Genomic DNA, 19,961 nt, shown 5'->3' with positions numbered 1-19,961 from the left:
GCACAAATGAAGTTTTAAATGCTTGTTTGTTGGGCAAGGCATGGAGCTGATCCCTGTTTTGTTGGTTTTTTTTTCCTGAGAGAGATTTCCCTCAGTATCAGCACTTTGCAGGGGACCGGAGGAGAGACAGCATGGGGGAGGACAAAAGAAGAAAAAGCATTAACCTAATGTGTATCAAGCAGCTTTCCACTTCAGAGATTCTTGCTGCATTTGTAATGGGGCATTTGGAGCATACATTGTATACGCAGAATGTATTTCCCTTCTCCAGTATTCACCATCAGTTCTCTCTGTTGCTCTCGTTCCCTCACTCTCTTTTTTTTTGTGAGTTTAAACCAAATGCACTGGCCATCTCAGCCAGTGACAAAAAAATCTGTCCCTGAATGAGCCAATCAGCTCCCATAGCAACAAGACAGAATGTGAACATAAGCGCTTTTTTCTTTTCCCCTGAGAAACTCACTGCATTTTTTGATTTTCCCTCTGCTGCTCAAAAATGTGAATGATGGTTACGGAAACATACCTCATCCTATCAGGCTTTTCAGGGAGAGGGTGTGGGAAGGTGAGAAAGGGAGGCATTGCTTAGCCACAGACATAAAGACTTATCAGCCTATTTAATTTAGTATGGGGCACCTGTCCCTAAAATTGCTGAGTGCCAGATGGATATCCTGTGACAGCAGCCCTAGGTAATGTGTCGTCATGACACTCACTATGGTGGAAATTCCTTTTAGTTACAACAGAATATAATGGTTGATGTTCTTATGATAAATCTACTATACAGAGCGGTGGCAAGTTCTGTTTGTATTCTCCCCACTACACTCAGCAAAACTGAAGGTCTCGCTGAGTTCCAGGCCTCATTCTATTGAATAAATACTGGAAAGAGAAAGTGTCGTCATAGCTGTCTGCGGTTAACTTGAAAATCACATGACTTGCTGGCTAGCTTCACTATCAGCTCTAGATTCTGTCTCAAGTTACTGAGAGCCTTTTTAATACACTAAGTCCTCAATAATAAAATCAAGAGCAACTGGATACACATAGCATGACCCCTCATCAGCCAGAAATTAAATAAAATTCCCAAATGTCCTAAGCCAGCAAACAACAAGTTCCATGTAAAATGTGGGATGGATTATTTCAAGGATTGTCTCTTTTATGGTTTCTATAAAGCCCTGCTATGGAATATGAAGTGGCATCTTTCCAAAACATTACACGTCATGCAGGAGGTTTGAACAGTGCTGTCTGGGCCTCGGTATAGTTGAGTTTCAAATAAACTAGTTGGATTTACGTAATTTCACCCCTTAAAGCTTAAATTTTCCACCCAGTAAAACTGGCCTGCATACTCACAGCACTAAACTAAATAGGGTGTGTGAGGTGCTGTTACACTCCCAGTAAAGCCTTGTACACGTGTTTATCTGGTGTGTAAATAATAGTGTAATGAACAAGCTGAGGAGCCAGAAAAGGTGCAAGGAAGGTCTATGTTAAAACTGGGAGTGACTGGTTTTATTTAACACATTCTTTCACCACTGTCAGTTGCTTTTCTTGCAACACTCCAGTCTTGTGGCTCCGAAGTGTATTAGTTAAACGAAGGTAGATTTCTTTCTACTTATAGCATCAAATTTAAAGGCCATTTCATGATGCAGTGTCAGAGTTGCACCTAAGCAGACAGATATGACTTTCAGTATGGAGGCCCAAGTGAGGGTTTTGTAGAAACTTAACTTGGTCACAGGTTTCAGAGTGGTAGTCATGTTAGTCTGTATCAGCAAGAAGAACAGGAGTGCTTGCGGCACCTTAGAGACTAACAAATTTATTTGGGCATAAGCTTTCGTGGACTAAAACCCACTTCATTGGATACATGCCGTGGAAAATACAGTAGGAAGATATATATACAGAGAGAACATGAAAAAATGGGTGTTGCATATTAACTATAATGAGAGTAATCAATTAAGGTGAGCTATTATCAGCAGGAGGAAAAAAACTTTTGTACTGATAATCAGGATGGCCCATTTCCAACAATTGACAAGAAGGTGAGAGTAACAGTAGGGGAAAAATAGCATGGGGAAATAGTTTTTACTTTGTGTAATGACCCATCCACTCCCAGTCTTTATTCAAGCCTAATTTAATGGTGTCCAGTTTGCAAATTAATTCAAATTCTGCAGTTTGTCATTGGAGTCTGCTTTTGACGTTTTTTTGTTGGAGTATTGCGACTTTGAGGTCTGTAATTTGAGGTTTAGCATAAGGATACATTTTGTACTCATCTGGATTGTCAGTGTAGTCTTGGCATAATTGAATCACATTTCTCTCTTTTCTTTCAGATGCTACTTTGATGGTGTGAAAGCTGTTTGGTGAATGGGTAATATTAACCTTCCACAGCAGCAAAAGATATCAAATTACTATTGGCTGTTACTAGAGCGTCTAACATATCAGAAAGATAAATGTTTTTCGAGAGCCATATCCAGCAGTGGAGACATCCTATTCCTCAACTGACTGGGGCAAATGTGTGTTTTCTAAGGAAGACACAGGTGCAGTTGATTAATCCAGCAGAATCAAAAAGAGCGCATGTTGGATCTGGCTATCAAACAATGTCAGACACTTTCATAAGCTGAATGCACTTCCCATACCGATAAACATGTGTAGATTAGATGACAGTGATGGTATTGAAAAGACTCTGACCAAGAACAATGGATGTTGGCACAAATTCTGCTATATCAAGTTTTAACAGGACCACACTTAAAAGGCCGAGGGGGAAAAAAACAACCTGAGAAAGCTGTGGATTAACCCAGATGAACTGCAGAGGAAATATGCATGTTTAACTGAGCAACACCAAGGCCCCCCAGAAAAAGAAGCCTGCTTTATTTGTGACATGAACCTAGTCAGAAGGCTTCCATGAAGCTTCTACCTTCAGCATTGATCGTCGAGTCCACAAGTGTGCACTTCAGCTGCAAGACCAGAGCTTGCTTGCAAAACTAAGTGCAGGGGACTTAGTGGCCCAAGAGGCAAGATGTTTGGTGTCTCTCTCTAACAAAGTCAGGGACAAGAAAACTGAGCAAACCCACACGGAGAAGATGTCGCATGGGATTGCCTTTGCTGAACTGATAGCATACACTGACGAGACAAGACTGAAGATGTGGCTCCAGTCTTTGAACTAGCAGATCTCCCAAGGCTCTATACAACTACACTAGACTATCTGGAAGTGATGCTGGCTGGGTGCATTCACAGCACTGAACTAAAATCCCGTATGCTTTGACACATTCCAGATCCTCAAGCACACAAAGAAGGATGTGGTTTTTGGCTTTAACCAGGATATTGGACATGTCCTCCAAAAAGCATGTGAGGAAGACTGTGACGAAGAAGCATTTCACCTGTCCCAAAGAGCAAAAATTATTTGAAGGTATGTGTTTCAAATGAAAGCACAGTGTACTGGATCATCGGACCCAGGATGCCGGATCACTATTGGCACTGATGTCCGTGATATTGGATGGTCCGAACATTAAAATACAGTCAGAACAAGTGTCCATTAATACAGCTACCCTTGCTGTTGTACTGCAACAGTTAGGCCAAAGTAACATCCAATGCAGTGAAGGCACAAAAAGTTTGCACCACAACAAAGTTTGAGACATGCTTTTACCAATCTGTGCTGGTTTGAGGCTTCATGCATAGATATGAAAAACTGAGCTAGTAGATAACTTCTTGAAACTTGGATTGTCCATCTCCTATGACAGCATTGGCCATCTCTACCAGCATGGCAAACAATGCATACCAACACTTTGAACATGTGAATATAGTCTGTCCTCTAAAGCTCTGTGATGATCTGTTCCCTGCTGCATCCATAGACAGAGACCACAAGCCCATCTCTACCATAGCAACAGACTCCTTCCACTTTTTCATGATCCAGTACTCAAATTGAGGGAGTTGTCCATGGAATTCCCACCTGGGACTGAGAGACTTCAGCATCAGTGAAGAAAACTATCATCACTTCCTGAGTCTTACACAATTGTCCCTCCACTGATCTTGAAGAAAACCATCCCTGCTGCAAATGTTGAAATCAAGACAGACTGTGCCAAGTGATTACCTAAGCCCTGCAAGAAGAATGCAGAGGGTTTGAACAAATAAGGCAAGCAGCAAATCTGAATACCTTTAATGGAGATCAAGACATTGTCTAGCCAGCTTACCATGACGGCAAACAGCCAGTACGGCTTCTTCCCCTCTTTCCAGATGATTCCAAGTCTCTGGCAATGATTCATCATGCCACAGATGTGATAAGGAATGTTGTTCACCACCTAAACCCACTGTGGGTCTGCCCCTTTTCACCATAACCAAACAGATACAGCAGATACCTGCTGGTTACGGAGAGGAAAATTTTGTCCTAATGCTGGGTGGTCTTCATCTGGAGATGGCAAGTCTAAAGCTGATTGGAGATTGGCTAGAAGACCGTGGATGGATAGAAGCCCTTGTTGAGGCCAAAGTGGCCTCTCCAGGAATGGCTTATTCTTTCATGAAAGCATCTCATGTCACATGAACTAGGTGTGTCCAACTGCTAGTACTCTGTATGTCTTGCTCCAAAATGCATACAGACAGTATACGCAGGTCTCAGGGAAGATGAGGCACTCATGGGTATGACACTGGATTCTATATGATTTTATAAAAATATGCTAATAAGTGAATATAATGTAACTGGAATATGCTTCATGCAAAAGGTCTCTTATAAGGTATCATTACAAAGCTTATAATCTACTGAGTGTGATCATCCTATTTGTATAAATGTGCCACACTTGTATCTGAAACTAGAAATATGAAATATAACTCTGAAGGCCTATTGTAATTATGCAAAGTGTGGGCCATTAATGGTGGTTTGGAATCTTGATGACTCCCATTAACCAGGACAATTGACTGCAGATGGTTCTGTTTTACCTGTAAGTCTTCCTGTATACGTGTTGTTGGCAAGTGGGTAATGAAGTCTTGCAATGACATGTGACCATATCACCTGCACTGGAATCCATCTTTAACTTGGTGTCTTTCCATTGAGAAGGAGGGGGGGAGAACCCAGAGAGGGACAAAGGATTCCCGCCTTATGCAAAAGATAGATAAATGGGTGGAACAGAATAGAGGGGGAGAGCCATCACGAGGAATCCCCTAGCTACTACCTGAGCTGGAACAAGAGCTATACCGGGGAAAGAATTGTGCCCAGGCCTGGAAGGTGTCCAGTCTGAGGAAAAAACTTACTGAAGCATCTCTAAGGGTGAGATTATCTGTATTCAGTTTGATTAGACATAGATTTGCGTGTTTTATTTTATTTTGCTGGGTGTCTTACTTTGTTCTGTCTGTTACTACTTGGAACCACTGAAATCCTACTTTCTGTATTTAATAAAATCACTTTTTACTTATTAATTAACTCAGAGTATGTCTTAATACCTGGGGGAGCAAACAGCTGTTCATATCTCTCTATCAGTGTTATAGAGGGCAAACAATTTATGATATTACCCTGCATAAGCTTTATACAGGGTAAAATGGATTCATTTGGGTTTAGACCCCATTGGGAGTTGGGCATCTGAGTGTTAAAGGCAGAAACACTTCTGTCAGCTGCTTTCAGTTAAGTCTGCAGCTTTGGGGCAAGTAATTCAGACCCTGGGTCTGTGTTGGAGCAGATGGGCGTGTCTAGCTCAGCAAGACAGGGTGCTGGGGTCCCGAGCTGGCAGGGAAAGCAGGGGTAGAAGTAGTCTTGGCACATCGGATGGCAGCTCCCAAGAGGGTTTCTGTGATCCAACCCGTCAAAATGGATATTGTCATGATGTGACAAGACAAAAATAGAAAACCCATTGGTCCACTTCTGGCATATCACACTTCATCTGGAGCTCCTTGTATTGACCCCAATGTGTTGTCAATCCACAGGCACGCTTTGCTCTCTAAGTTGAATGCCGCAGAAAGCTGTCACTCTGGTTCTTTGCATTAGATCAGTGTTTCTCAAACTTGGTTTGTGGCTTGCTCAGGGTAAGCCCTTGATGGGCCGTGAGAAGCTTTGTTTACCTGGAGCAGTGTTTCTCAAACTGGGGTTTCCGCTTATGTAGGGAAAGACCCTGGCAGGCTGGGCCGGTTTGTTTACCTGCCCCGTCCGCAGGTCCGGCTGATCGTGGCTCCCACTGGCTGTGGTTCGCTGCTCTGGGCCAATGGGAGCTGTGGGAAGAACGGCAGGCCGAGTCACTTACTGGCCGCCGCTTCCAGCAGCTCCCATTGGCCCGAAGCGGTGAACCGCGGTCAGTGGGAGCCGCGATTGGTCGGACCTGTGGACGGGGCAGGTAAACAAACTGGCCTGGCCCGCCGGGGACTTTCCCTACACAAGTGGCGACCCCAGTTTGAGAAACACTGAACTGGAGTGTCCCCAGGTATGGCTGCTCCCACCTCCCAGTGGACACAGTTTGCCATGCCTGGCCAATGGGAGTTGTTCATTGGGTGCCTGCTCACCTCTACGATATGGTAAAGTCTTCACGCAATGCTTCCAGACACGGCTAGAGAATTCCGAAAGGAGAACTTTACAGTTTGCAAGACGTAGCATGTTTTCTCTGCAACTGAGCTTTACCAAGCTCATGAGAAAAAGGATGCTATAATCAAAATGGATAGTGGAGCTGCTGGAGTAACACAAAGGCCAAAGGACCCTCAGCACCGGATGACAGCGGGACCAGAAGTGGCCAGGTTGACAGGAGAATTTGAAGCCACAGCGGAGAAAGGAACCACCAGAAAAGGGTCTACCACAAAGCACCATGAGCGGGTGAAAGGTGTCCAGCCTTCTTTTGCACGGCATGTCAAGGCGCCTGTTGAGGTCATAGAAGTCATGAGCAACCCCTTCTCAGAAGAGAGTGTAAACTTAGTGAAACTGGACACCAAAGACATTTGTATGCCCTGCTGTGATTGTCTCTGTTAGGGACACTGAGAAGACTGGGCAGAAGCAGTTTGGCATGTTTGTAACAGAGAGATTGCAAGACACAACTAAGCCATTAACAGAGCTTATCAAGTGAAATAAAGTCCTCTTGTTCAGCAGAGCTTCTGTGAGGGAGACCTCCAAGACCAAACTGCAGCTCTCCTCCTTGAAAAATGTGGGGAATGAGATGTTTCAATATACTGAAGACTGGGAATGTCCTTCTTGTTTCTTCGCTCATTTTAGGCTGTATGTTTATGTAAGCTGCCTTTTCCATCTTTTTGAGACACAGCAATATCCTGTTATGCATCGATCAATCTGAATGATCATTATTAGAGAAATGCAACTTTCTGTTCATGAATAGATGCTTATAAACATTATTTTTTCTGTATAATCAATATCTTAGTAACTACTCTCTGGAGACGTGCTACCAAGCATATTAATTTTCAGTATTTTTGTATAACCTCAACCTGTCACACTTCATTGCTTTAGTTTTTGGGACTCTTAAGACAAAAGGAATCTAAATGTACGAACACAAAACCCCACTGGGATGGGTTAATACCATAAACAATCAGTATCCGAAAAAAATCAGTAGAAAAAATGCATTCAGAATTTAAAATGGCTGCTACAGTCAATGTGGCATGACTTGGCCATAGCCCCATATCTGAACATCTTGATTAGGTCATGCCCTAAGACTCTGCCAAATTTCATGTTTTTATCATAAAACCCACAATTCTTTCACAAATCTGCTCAGCTAGTATGGCTGTGCCAAGGAGTGCTCAGAGCTGACTGGCACCAGACTGACCTAGAAAATCATTCCCCTCCTGAGGCAGAGAGCGATATTATATATTAATACAGTTCCTACAATTCTGAGGATGGAGAGATTTAACAAAATATAATCCTGCTAGTAATTGGCAGGTGCTAATGTTTTTGCTGGGAAACTACTACCAGCCAGAAGATTTGCATGCTGAGGTTCCTAACTCATTCTTTCTTTCACGAGGGGCTGGAACTTGGCATGGAAGATGCAAGACCAGGAGCATATTCTTTATTCCTTTCAGAATCACATAACTCAAATGACTACAACATAAAAAGTGAAAAGCTGCCAAGTGATCGTGTGTTACAGTCCTGTCACATGTGATATAGGCTATGTCTATGGGCAGGTCTACACTATGGGGCTAAGTTGACCTAAGTTATCCAACTCCAGCTATGCGAATAATGTAGCTGGAATTGACGTACCTTAGCTCGACTTATTGCAGTATCTACACCATGCTGGGTTGACGGGAGAAACCCTCCCATTGACTTATCTTATGCTTCTCATTCCAGTGGAGTACCGAAGTCGATGGGAGAGCGATCAGCGGTCGATTTAGCAGGTCTTCACTAGACTCACTAAATCGACCTCGATGGATTGATTGCCATGCATTGATCTCCCAGCAAGAGTACATCTACACTAACTGCTGGATCGGTATGTAGCTATCTATCAAGGATCGATTTATCACGTGTAGTGTAGACATGATAAATCGATCCCCGATCATTCTCCTGTCGACTGCTGAACTCCAGCTCAGTGAGAGACGTAAGCAAAGTCGACGGGGGAGCCGTGGCAATCGACCCCGCGCCATGAGGACGTGAGGTAAATTGAACTAAGATACGTCAAATTCAGCTATGCTATTCTCATAGCTGAAGTTGCGTATCTTAGGTCGATCCCCCACCCTAGTGTAGACTAGGCCTAAGTGGAGACCAGCCCTATGTCACAGACCCTATGCTGGTATATCTGTGCCAGCACAGCCTCCTGGTGTAGATGCAGCATATGCCAACAGAAAGAGTTCTTCTCCCTGCATAGCTCTGCCACTTCCCCCAAACAAAGTTTGCTAAGCTGACGGAGGCACTCTTCTGTTTGTACAGTTGTCTCTACACTGAGGGGTTTGCTAGCATAGCAGTGTTAGTTTGGGAGTATGATTTTTTTTTTTGTCATACTCCGGGTTGGTCTACACTGGGGCAGGGATCAATCTAATATATGCAACTTCAGCTACGAGAATAGCAGAGCTGAAGTCAACACATCTTAGATCAACTTAGAATCACTTACTTCAAGACCTCGCGGCGTGGGATCAATGGCCGCCGCTCCCCCATTGACTCCGCTTCCGCCTCTCGCCCTGGTGGAGTTCTGGAGTCGACGGCAGAGCGATCGGGGATCAATTTTATCGCGTCTAGTGTAGATGTGATAAATCGATCCCCGATAGATCAATCACTACCCGCCGCTCTGGCAGGTAGTGTAGACGTACCCTTAGCCATCATAGCTATGCTGCCATAACTTAATAGGTAGGTAGGTGTGTGTGTGTGTGTGTGTGTGTGTGTATGAAAGAGACAGAATGTGGGCTTTCAACTTTGAAAACTGTCTGTTCTACATGTACAGTAATGACCTTTCCGAGGGAATTTCGATACACAGAATGCTCCATTTCATGGGCATTAAAAACACTTGCTTAAACAGCCTCTTAGGGAGTCAGATAAGCCAAAGGCTAATTGGGTAATACCATGCATTTAAAGACTGTTTAAATATGTATTGACAGATTAGACTGTAGCATCTCCAGATATTTGGTCAATAACCTGCATTGTAAAGAAGTCACTTAGCTCACAGTGCACACTTCTAGGCTTAGACTATGTAAATATGCATTTTATACACCATCCTATAAGAACTCTGATGAAGATTTACAGTCCATTGTGCCAATGCAAACCTACTCAGTGAGGCTATTTTAGCCTGCACTCCTTTTTTGTGAAAATATCAATGAAGACGAGGAAATCAAAACACAGAAGGAATTCCCTCAACCTTGCGAGAGTGCATGTATGGCCAAGCATGCCTACGAGTTTGGGTCACTAAAATTTATAAACTCATCCAGATTCTCTCAGTGTGGTTACAAATGTAGAGTTTCTACTGAGTGAAAGCATACTTCAAACGTATTCTGAGGGCAGCACTGACCTGTACTGCAAGATATTTTTCATGACCAATAGCTCAGATTTTTAACCTTAGACTTCGCCCAGTTGTCTCTCACCCCAAGCAAGAGTTGAAAACCAATCATCTGCACATAATTATGGTCGATCCAAACATTTGCATTGATTTGTTTTTTCTTTAAATTACTAACTTTAGACTTCAGGTTCCCTTACATAACCACACTGATCAGTGTGATTAAAAGGATGAGTTAAAGAGAAGGAGCATTTTTCAGAGACGCTGGCACTTTGAAGGGCTGTCTAACCTGTAGGCCTGCATTTTATGGCCTGAATCTTACTTCGCTCTCCTGCCATGAATCCAGTTAGAAAGGTAATGACAAGAAATACACACATGTTCCTTCTGGGCCAACAACAGGTATCTGAGCAGAAATTTAGCCCTCAGTTACACTCTTGCACTCTCTCTGAAATCAGTTGTCACACACGTGTGACCAAGGGCAGAATCTGGCCATCAATATCCCCAATCTATATAGTAAGATTCTAGGATTGTCACTCTGAAGCCTAGAACATCTGAGTCAGTATGAAGTGATGGAAACAGCTACAGGCATGTGGCGAGCTCTTTTTGTTTAGAATATCACCAGGTTTCATGGTCTGATCCAGTCCAATTTTTAAGTTCTCAGCCATTTTGACTTTACAAATTACACCTGTGCAACAGCTTGGGCTTCCAGCTAAAGTAAAGGCTGTATCTACGCCGTGCCAACAGTTCTAGACCACTGTAACTCAACCAATCACCACACTTATGTTACAGCTAATCTGCATGTGACAAACTCATTGGCTGTATGTGGGAGAGTGCACAGATGGTGGATTATTTGTCCCTGCTGCCACCATTCACCAGGTTCAATCATCACTGGAATTCACAGTCATTTATGTCCAATTTTTAAGTTCTCTGCCATTTTTGGCTTTTTTTTTTTTTGCACACGACTCTGACAGCATGCACTTCCAATTACTATTAGTAGGAATAATGAACTACTGATGAAGAGAATCTGGAGAATCTATGAAAGAACATTCTTCCTGCCAATGGACTCTTCTGTTTGGCCTCTAGTAACTTTAAAAATAAATTTGATGCATATAAATAAGAACAGCATCTGCAGCTAAGATAATTAAAATACCACCACAAGAGCCCTTCACCCTCATGCTTCAGGGCAAACGTTGATCACCAGTTGGGGTCAGGATGTAATTTCCCTAGCAAGGTATTGTACATAATTAGAGTACCTTAAGCTGTTGGTACCTTTTCTACTGAAGCATCTGGCATTAATCTTTTCAGAGACAGGCTGCTAATAAATAGATCTCTGATCTGATAAAGCACTTACTATATTCATCTTATGACTTTGACTGACAAAAGCTAAGGGATTCAGATATGATTCTTCTTCAAGGCTTAATATTTAGCTTAGTGGAAGTGGCAAGGGTGAATATGAACAAGTGATCTTGTATCTCTGAAACCACCAATGAGTCTTACATCAACAACAAAACCCAAGATCATTCATCTCAGTCACACTTTATAAATGAAATAAGTTCTTTCGGGATGAAAATCTGTATATGTCAAGTTTCCATCTCTAAAGAACCCCAGGTGAAAGTCACCCTGGTGCAGAGGGCCAACACAAGACATATCCACTGCTTCTTGTGACCTAACTGGGCGGCATAGGTCTTGCATGTAGTAGTGAATATCACCCTAAAAGAACTGCATTCCAACCTGCCCTGTTATGGAATGATTTAAAATGGAAAAGCATTGCTTTAAAGGGATGAATTGTGTAGCTATAATACTGGGCAAATAGACTGTTTAATGGCACCAAACCCTCTGTCTGCAGCACCTGTGCACTAATAAATTCAGGGAAACAGAACCTGTATAATATTCCTCCGTTTCTTGCAAGATCAAAATAAATTATTATACCAATAATTTTTGCAAGGGGCAGCTAAGAGAAAGGAACAAATGGTAAGCAAAGGGCAGGAGAACTGGCTTCTACAATAGCCAGATCAGGCAGAATTAAGAAATATTATGAAAATCAGCTACGAGAAAATGTAAGGATCCGTTATGAAATATCCCAGACCATGTTTCTCCTTGATCTTGTGCTTTTTATTAATGAACAGATAAGCTGCTGTCTGACCACAAGGCCTTTATTCTGATCTCACTTACATCTGTGTAAATCAGGAGTAACTCAAGGGAAGTCAATCCAGCCACCCTGAGTTTGATCTCACCAGATCAGTGAGAATGGACTCAAGCCTGATTATTTGATCTTAGACAGCCTATCAATATCCTCTAGGCTAAAAGCCTTTGGCAGGTGCCCAGCCAACGGCAGATAGCCTTTCTCTCTGCAACAGACTTCAAAATAAACGTGAGACCTCACTCCTGGAGCTAGTATGGAGCAATTCCCAGAATTCCCACCAAGACCACTACATCCAGAAAGGAAGTAGAAATACCTGAAGGCCTATGGGACATTGGTAGCTTTGTCACATGAAATGACTTCACCCTTTTTCTGTTCTTCACCAATAGTGGACTCCTGAGAACCTATCCTTGAGATTCTTCCATTTGACTAGACCCCCCCCCATTTTTTTTATTAACCGCATTATTTTAATTCTATACACTTTCAATTATGAGTGGGGTCTTTTTATAATTATAATTGAAGGGGGAAAGAAGTCTGATACATGCAAAAAATTTAAGTGTATCTCTGAAAGGGACATTGTCAAGCTAAAAATCATGAGCCAAAAGTTTCACCACTTAGTGTAAGATCCCATAGATAGTGCAGGAAGTGGAACAAGCACTGATTTGTAATCACCTATTTCTAATATGGGCTAATTTTCAACCTTCCTCTGGAGAGGTCACTTGCCAGTATGAACTAGAGTAAATAGTGGATTCTCTGTAACTTCAAGTCTTTAAATCATGATGTGAGGACTTCAGTAACTCAGCCAAAGGTTATGGGTCTATTACAGGAGTGGCTGGGTGAGGGTCCGTGGCCTGTGATGTGGAAGAGATGCAATTAGATGATCATGATGGTCCCTTCTGGCCTTAAAGTCTATGAGTCTAATTGGTTTAAGAACAAGATTTTCTCGAAGCTGGATCCAAGAGCTGGTATTACGCCAGATCATGCTTTGGCGTAACCCATTGCTTCTCAGCATTGTAGAGCCAGGTTCTAAACTCACATGCCTGGTTAATTATTTCCAAAATCCTGTGATGGGATATACACACGCTGCGTGTCAGAGGCATTGTTTTAAAAAATGTCTGTTCATTGACTTATATATAATGAAGATATGTACTAACAAAATTACGGGGGTGTCATTGGTACATTGCAGGGTGTCCTCATGTTCAAGGAATATTTTATTATTTATGGCCTGATCTAATTCCCAGAGATGTCAATGGGAGCCTTTCCAGTTACCTTAAGGTGGGGGAGGCAGTGTTCAAACTCTGTTTCTATAGGGCCTGTTCCTTAGAAATCAAAGGGAGTTTTTGCTGAGTAAAGGCTGCCAAGATTTGTCTATTAGCTCAAAGAAAAGTGGGGCATGCACCGAAAACAAAGAATCCCAAGCCCGCGGCTTCACCTCTGCCTCTGCATTTCTGTACACCCACCATTCAGATTGTGTGTTCAAACTGTGATTTTGTGGGGCTGAGTCCCTGCAGTTTAGAGGCTGTCTTTAAAAAACTGGCCCAAAATAGCAAGGGGAACGGAGTTAGCAACAATCCAAGCAAACCTCAGCTTCTTGTCACCATGACACTGTTTCCATGAGGCAGGGAGAATATGAGGGGTGGTCCTCAAGTCCCCTTGACGTAACAGGAATTCTCCACAGGAACAGTTGGCACCTTCTCTGCAGGAACAGGAACTGACATACCCTTTAATGCTATCCAAAGGTTTCAGGCAGCAATTTTTCATTAGTCATAGTCCTGATTACTGAGATCCTCCATTAGTTGGTAAAGCCAGAGCCTAAGTGGAATGGGTTTAACCTCTGAGAATTAGGATTTCATGCATTAAAAAATTAAATTTTATATTTAAAGCCATCTGTCACAGACTATTTATCAGATATGGAGAATGATTTTCTTCCCCTGTGCATAGATTTTAGCAAAGACAAGCTATGTGCATTGTTTGGAGCTGAGTCACTGACTAATTAACAGATTAAAGTAGTCCGTTCAAAGCCATCATGTTGGTTCTCAAACTGCACACAAGATCTCCAATGATATATAATCCCTATGCTGTAAATCATGGTAGAAAATATCACCAGGATTTAGTTTCCTTATGGAAAAACCAGCAACACTGACACCTCCTTGCTGTGGGCAAAGTGATATCGGGTCCAAATGACCCCAGAGCAGTAGAGGGCACACAGGTAAATAGACATGCCAATCCAAGTGAGAAGCTAAGCAGTGTGGATAGCAGTGGTAAGACTGCCAGAAGTGGAGTAGTTAATCTGAAATACTACAGTTGCTGCATGCCTCCACACAAACTTGATTCTGGGGGGAAAGCCCTCATTCCAAAAGTTATTTCACTTCCAAAGTGGATTGTTAATGCAGAATAAGAAACTAGATAATTAAAAAGAAGAATTTTTGTTGCAGACACAAGGCCATTTACTCTGAAAAAACTAAAATTATTCTGAAAAAAACTTTCCCACATAGACAAGGCCCAAGGAAGACACCTGAACATTAGCAGAACTTTGTCTGTGAAATATTTGATTTTTTTGCCTCAAGCAACTTTCCAATGGGTAGAAAATATCTACTGTACTGTTATCACGATTTTGTTTGCTCATATCTGTATTTTGGATCTTTGTAGGAGAATAGGAACCTTTTTTTTTTTTTTTTGACCTGTAAAAGAGACCATGCACTGCCATGTCCAGAGACAGCTGGGTTCTGTAATATGGAAGCACCTATGGCCCCATTTTCATACTGTTTAGAGAGGCAGTTGTGCCCATAATTACCAAAATTGCACGTGTAAATCTATTTAGTTAGCCACTTGCACATGCAATTTGCACAAACTGATCAAATTAGTCATGCAATTGCGTAACTAAAATGTCTGAAAATCTTCCCCTAGATGTGATTGGGTTGTGCGAATATGCCTCTTCTTGTGCTATGTAATCTCTAGTTTTTCCTCCAAATCAGCTCTTTGCAAATCATTCAGTCCATCATTTCAACTGGATATTGACCTACCCTTCGCTCCTTATCACCGTATTCAATGCCCAAGGTATCCATGGCACGGACGATAGCTGCCAGGGACTGAATAGTGTTGCTATAGACCACAGGCTTGTACTGCTTCACGTCTTCTCCGGAGAAACCATCTTCATGAATGATCCTGTGTAAAAAGAAATGATAAAGACCTGAGACAAATGTCATTTGCATTGAAGTGTTAGAACAAAGTTGTTTAAAAATTGGTTTAATAACTTGATTGGCCTAATTTACTTGGTATTTCTTTTACTAGACTAGTGTTTCCCATTAGCAGCGCTTCAGGCCTTCGAGAGTGACATTCTAGTTTTCTTCTCGCTAGCTTCATGATGAGACCTCACACCGGGTCCCGGTTTACTGCTGTTGTCTGCCTCCCATTTAATTGTACACACTTAAATCTGGAGTGGAGCCCAAACGGCTTCATATTCCAATTATATGACAGCAGCAGCCACTGGTAGCCTAGATGAGGTTTCAGGTCCTAATCCACCTCACAATGAGGTCTATGGAAATGTTTCCTTTGATTCCAATGGGAATTGGATCAGGCTTGTAGTCTGGTAGACAGCCACAAACACATCTATAATATAGCACTTACAACCCATTGGAATCGCCTGCTCAGTATACAAATTTATCATAAGGAGCTCTGCCATCTGCACACCCTAAGAAGAGCTAATAATCAGAGTTAGGTAACAAATTTCTCTTGACCCAAGACGGCATCGAAATTATACTTATGGCAATAAGAACAGGAGTCCTTGTGGCACCTTAGAGACTAACAAATTTATTTGGGCATAAGCTTTTGTGGGCTAAAACCCACTTCTCCAATGAAGAAACCCTGTAGCAGACCAAGACAAAGCAACTGAAATAAGGGTGGCACCTAGAGACTAATCTCCAATGAAGTGGGTTTTAGCCCATGAAAGCTTATGCCCAAATAAATTTGTTAGTTTCTAAGGTGCCACAAGGACTACTTGTTCTTTTTGCTGATACAGACTAACAGGGCTTCCACTCTGAAACTTATGCCAGTGTATCAGTTCTGCGCCCTAGAAACCATTCGTATGGCACTGAATGCACAGGTGTTCTAAATTCACATGTAAAAGGTATTAGAACGCCACTCCATATTCCAACTCAAACCAGAAAATATGACTTTATAGTCGTTAATATAAAACCATCCAGATCTATGCCATAGAGTTTTCTCTCACTAGCTTTAAACCGATGTAGCTTTATTTGCTTTAATGGAGCTAGTCCTGGTTTTCTCCAGTGTTGGAAGATGATCAGGTCTATAGATCTTATGCTAAACAACTGGTCTAAATCCAAGCATACGCCGGTCGTCTTTGTTTAGGCCATAGTAATAATTTAATAGAACCTTCACTGCTTACTCAGTTTGTATTCCCTCATTTATTAGTCTAGTTGCTAAAACAGACCATAATCAGTGGGAGCTGCTGAGGTGAAGCAGTGGCTGGGGACTATGAGGGGCCATGGGCCACGTTGCGCTCTACTGCAATAACTAAGAGGAAGAATAACAAAAACACCCATCAGGAATTGCCATTTGTGAGACTATGTAAACATACTGCAGGAGTCAAGGGGATGTTACTGCAAATGGCAGGTGGTGTCTGGACCTGCCACAGCACCAAGGGAATAAGACAAAAACAAATATATCCGCATAAAGGTCTGGCGTTAAGAAGAAAAGGAGAGAAAAAAACAACCTCCAAACCAATCAACACAGCCACTAACGTAAGAAATGGTGCCACCATCCAGACAGTGAAATGCTGCTAACGATGTCATTGGGGACACTATGACGCTTTGGGTAATAGCTTGCACTGAGGATGGATGGCTCGTCGACAAGCATGTGTGCCCTTTCTATGTTCTTCAACGGTAATAAGTGTGACTCTTGAAGAAAGGACGGACTTTGTGCTCACCCTGGAGTAGGTGGTAGAGGAGGGGTGAGATTGAGGACTGAGTTCACCCTGGAGTGGGTGGTAGAGGAGGGGTGGGATTGAGGACTGAGCCCTCTCTGACATTTTTGCAACCCTGAACAGATGACTTTCCAATGGAGCCTCATGCACGTACCACTCTGCACAGCCAGAATTTTATATTCATGCATGCAAGCCAAGGAATTTCATACACAGAGCCAAACCCTGGGCCTGCTACGATGCTGTCGTACTGCTCTGGCAGAGCCATGGGGCCATCTAATCAGTTTACCCATCCCGTTGCTGGACTCCTCAGGTGATGTACCGCTGGATACGTTGACTCCACCACCTGCACGCTGGGACAAGCCACACATCAGGCCATGGATAGAGTCTGGGGACCCTAAGCTGCCAAAAAGGCCGCTTGGATCTGCTGGGGAGTAATCAGAGCAGTGCTGAGGTTGCTGTGCTTTGTGGTAGGGACTGATCCAGCCCTTGGAGAGTCCCAATATTGGGAGGTGGGAAGGTGGCAGAAAGCCGCTTCTGCTCCTCATCTCCTGGCGCCGGTGCTATACAGAGCTCACTTGGACCCACCCATTGGACTCATCTGTGGGTCCAAATATGAATTTGAGTGAGTGGGCGTGGACAGGGGGATGGGCACAAAAACCGGTACATGCAAAACGGGTGAGGGCTATGTACAAGGCAGCTTTGATTAGCTTGGAAAGCTTTGCAGGGTGCATGTGTGAGGGTTGAATGGCAGATGTACAGCCTGGGACATTCGATTTCGTTTGCTGAGCAGCAGTGCTGGCTCAAGAAACTCCTTGAATCTTTGTCAAACCACATGGTTGTAAAGTCCCATGTTGTGATGTGTGTGTGTGTGTGTGACGCTGGAGAGGATCTTGCCAGATGTATTCTGCAAACCATGCAACTATATTTTAAATGGAGGGAGGGACAGGTAGTAGTAGACGTGGGGGAATGACTCCATCAAATGCTTTAATGACTTTTCATTTCTACTGTCATGGCTTTCTTGAATTAACACTTCAACTCACACAACCTGGTTTTATTTGGGGAGTAGAGGAGGAAGGTTCTTCTTCTTCCCCCCATGGTTATAGAGATGGAGATGCGGTAGGACTTTTAGTGATAGAATCACCATGAATTTAGCCCTTGCACTTCAGTAAGTGTCCTAAAAGTTTGGTGAATCCTGATCCTCCCTTTGCACTAGCAGCAGAGGTGAAAGTAAGCCAGTTCGGTCCAGTACAGTGTACCAGCAAGAGCTGGTACCCAGCCGACAGTATCGGCAGGGGGCAGCTTCCCCAGGTGGGCAATTTAAGAGTGTCCTGGGCTCCCGGCAGTGGCCCTTTAAATCACCGCCAGAGCTCCGGGGCTCCCAGCTGCAGTTACAGCTACCATGGGGCTCCGGCGGTGATTTAAAGGGCCTGGGGTAGCAGCAGCGATTTAAAGCCCCCCCTTCCGCCTGAGGCCCCCCACCCTTTTGCCTGAAGTACCCCCACGCCTGCTCAGGACCCTGGCCCTGTGTACTAGTAAGTCCCTTAAGTTACTTTCATTCCTGACTAGAAGTGAAACTCCCTTGGGTCCCAGCTTTACAGCAGTTGAGTCATTACTCAAAAGGGATGTGAGAAATTCACAAACTCCTGGGTGAAGTCCAGCAATTAGGACCATATTTGACATGAGTAAAGTGGAGGGTGACACAAATCAAGGACTCCTGCCACTAAGCTCTCTGCTCTTATTGTTGTGCAACTGATGTGCAGAGCTGACTTTCATTATATCCCCATAGCGCTTTTGGAGAAGCAAGTTCTTCCCTTCTAAAGTCTATGCTGTGGATGCTGGAAATTTGCAAACATAGAGGTGGCATTTTCCTGGCAAGAAAGGAGAAAAGAATTAAGGTTTTTCACTTGTTCAGGTGCCTTTATGGCACATGAGTCTCAATCCCTATATGTAGAACTGCTGTGATGCCAATTTCTACATTAATAAGGGGAACAGAACCACAGAGGTGCGTACTGTAATAATCCCTTCCTGGTCAAAGTGTCTCTCCCCCCTGAGAAGCAGCTTCAAGCAGGATTTAAAATGAACACCTCTAAGGTGAGCCACAAAAAAGCAAGTGTGACAATGCCTGTTTAATGTGTGTTAATTAAGACAGTGGCTTTCAATTCCAACATTTCACCATATAACTTAATAATAATAAAAAATCACAGCTTAACAATGCAGAGAATAAACAGAGAGGACCCGATTCTGATCTCACACTGAAGCACCTGAGTAAATCCACTGAAAGCAACAAGAGGCGTGAATTCAGTCTCCATGCTCATCCAGTCCTCCATCTCTCTGCAAAAACTGCCATTGCTGATGATCTAATTAATACTAGTTTGGATTTACATAGCACCTTTATTCCAAGGATCTTCAAGCCTTGCACAAATATTAATCATTAAACCTTGCAAAACCCTCGGAGGAAAGGGAGGAACCTGAAGTGCCTCACAAGAGAGACAGGGATGTGTTTTGCTTTTCATAGTGTTGACACACATCTGCTAGGGACTAGATTTACGCCAATCAGCAGCGCTGCCAAGAAACACAGCTCAAGAGATTGCTCTGTGCATCGGAATCAGACTGGGATTGTACCACCTTAGTTCAGAACAGCATGTAAAGGAATGTAAACAAATTGCACAGTACTACTTTGTTCCTGCTTTAGTTATTGGTGCAACAGCCACTGAGCAGGGCCAGCTTTCATCACTGACATATACAGAGTCCAACATCTCACGGGTTCTGTTTGCAGAACAGCTGAGTCATATTTGTGGCATAACTGGGATAGGGTAGGGGATGAAGGCATCAGAGCTCAACAATAAAGTTGAGAAATTATAATTGGTTTTTCAACACATTTTAAGGCATAATAATATTGGGCCTGATTCTAAGCTCACTCACTGGTTTACACTGGTGCATCTCCCTTTACTTCAGTGGAGCTACTACTTGTTTACACCAGCGTGAGAGGAGAATCAAGCTCATTTTGATTCATGTGGCAAAAAGTCCC

The 19,961-nt window shown here is 43.0% G+C and overlaps 1 protein-coding gene across 2 annotated transcripts in view; it reads right to left on the bottom strand.

Moving 5' to 3' along the window:
- GNAO1 (G protein subunit alpha o1) overlaps positions 1-19,961 on the bottom strand; it is a 295,657-nt gene that overhangs the window by 196,889 nt on the left and 78,807 nt on the right. For both annotated transcript variants that reach the window (XM_050922798.1, XM_050922797.1), the window contains exon 3: positions 15,015-15,156. In XM_050922798.1, the coding sequence (XP_050778755.1) occupies positions 15,015-15,156 (142 nt within the window). The remainder of the gene's footprint in view (positions 1-15,014; positions 15,157-19,961) is intronic.

This window comes from Gopherus flavomarginatus, chromosome 14 (assembly GCF_025201925.1).
Source record: "Gopherus flavomarginatus isolate rGopFla2 chromosome 14, rGopFla2.mat.asm, whole genome shotgun sequence".
In the NCBI taxonomy this organism is placed as follows: Eukaryota; Metazoa; Chordata; order Testudines; family Testudinidae; genus Gopherus; species Gopherus flavomarginatus.
The sequence above is the reverse complement of the archived record's forward strand: the minus strand, read 5'-3'. Positions and strand labels throughout refer to the sequence as shown.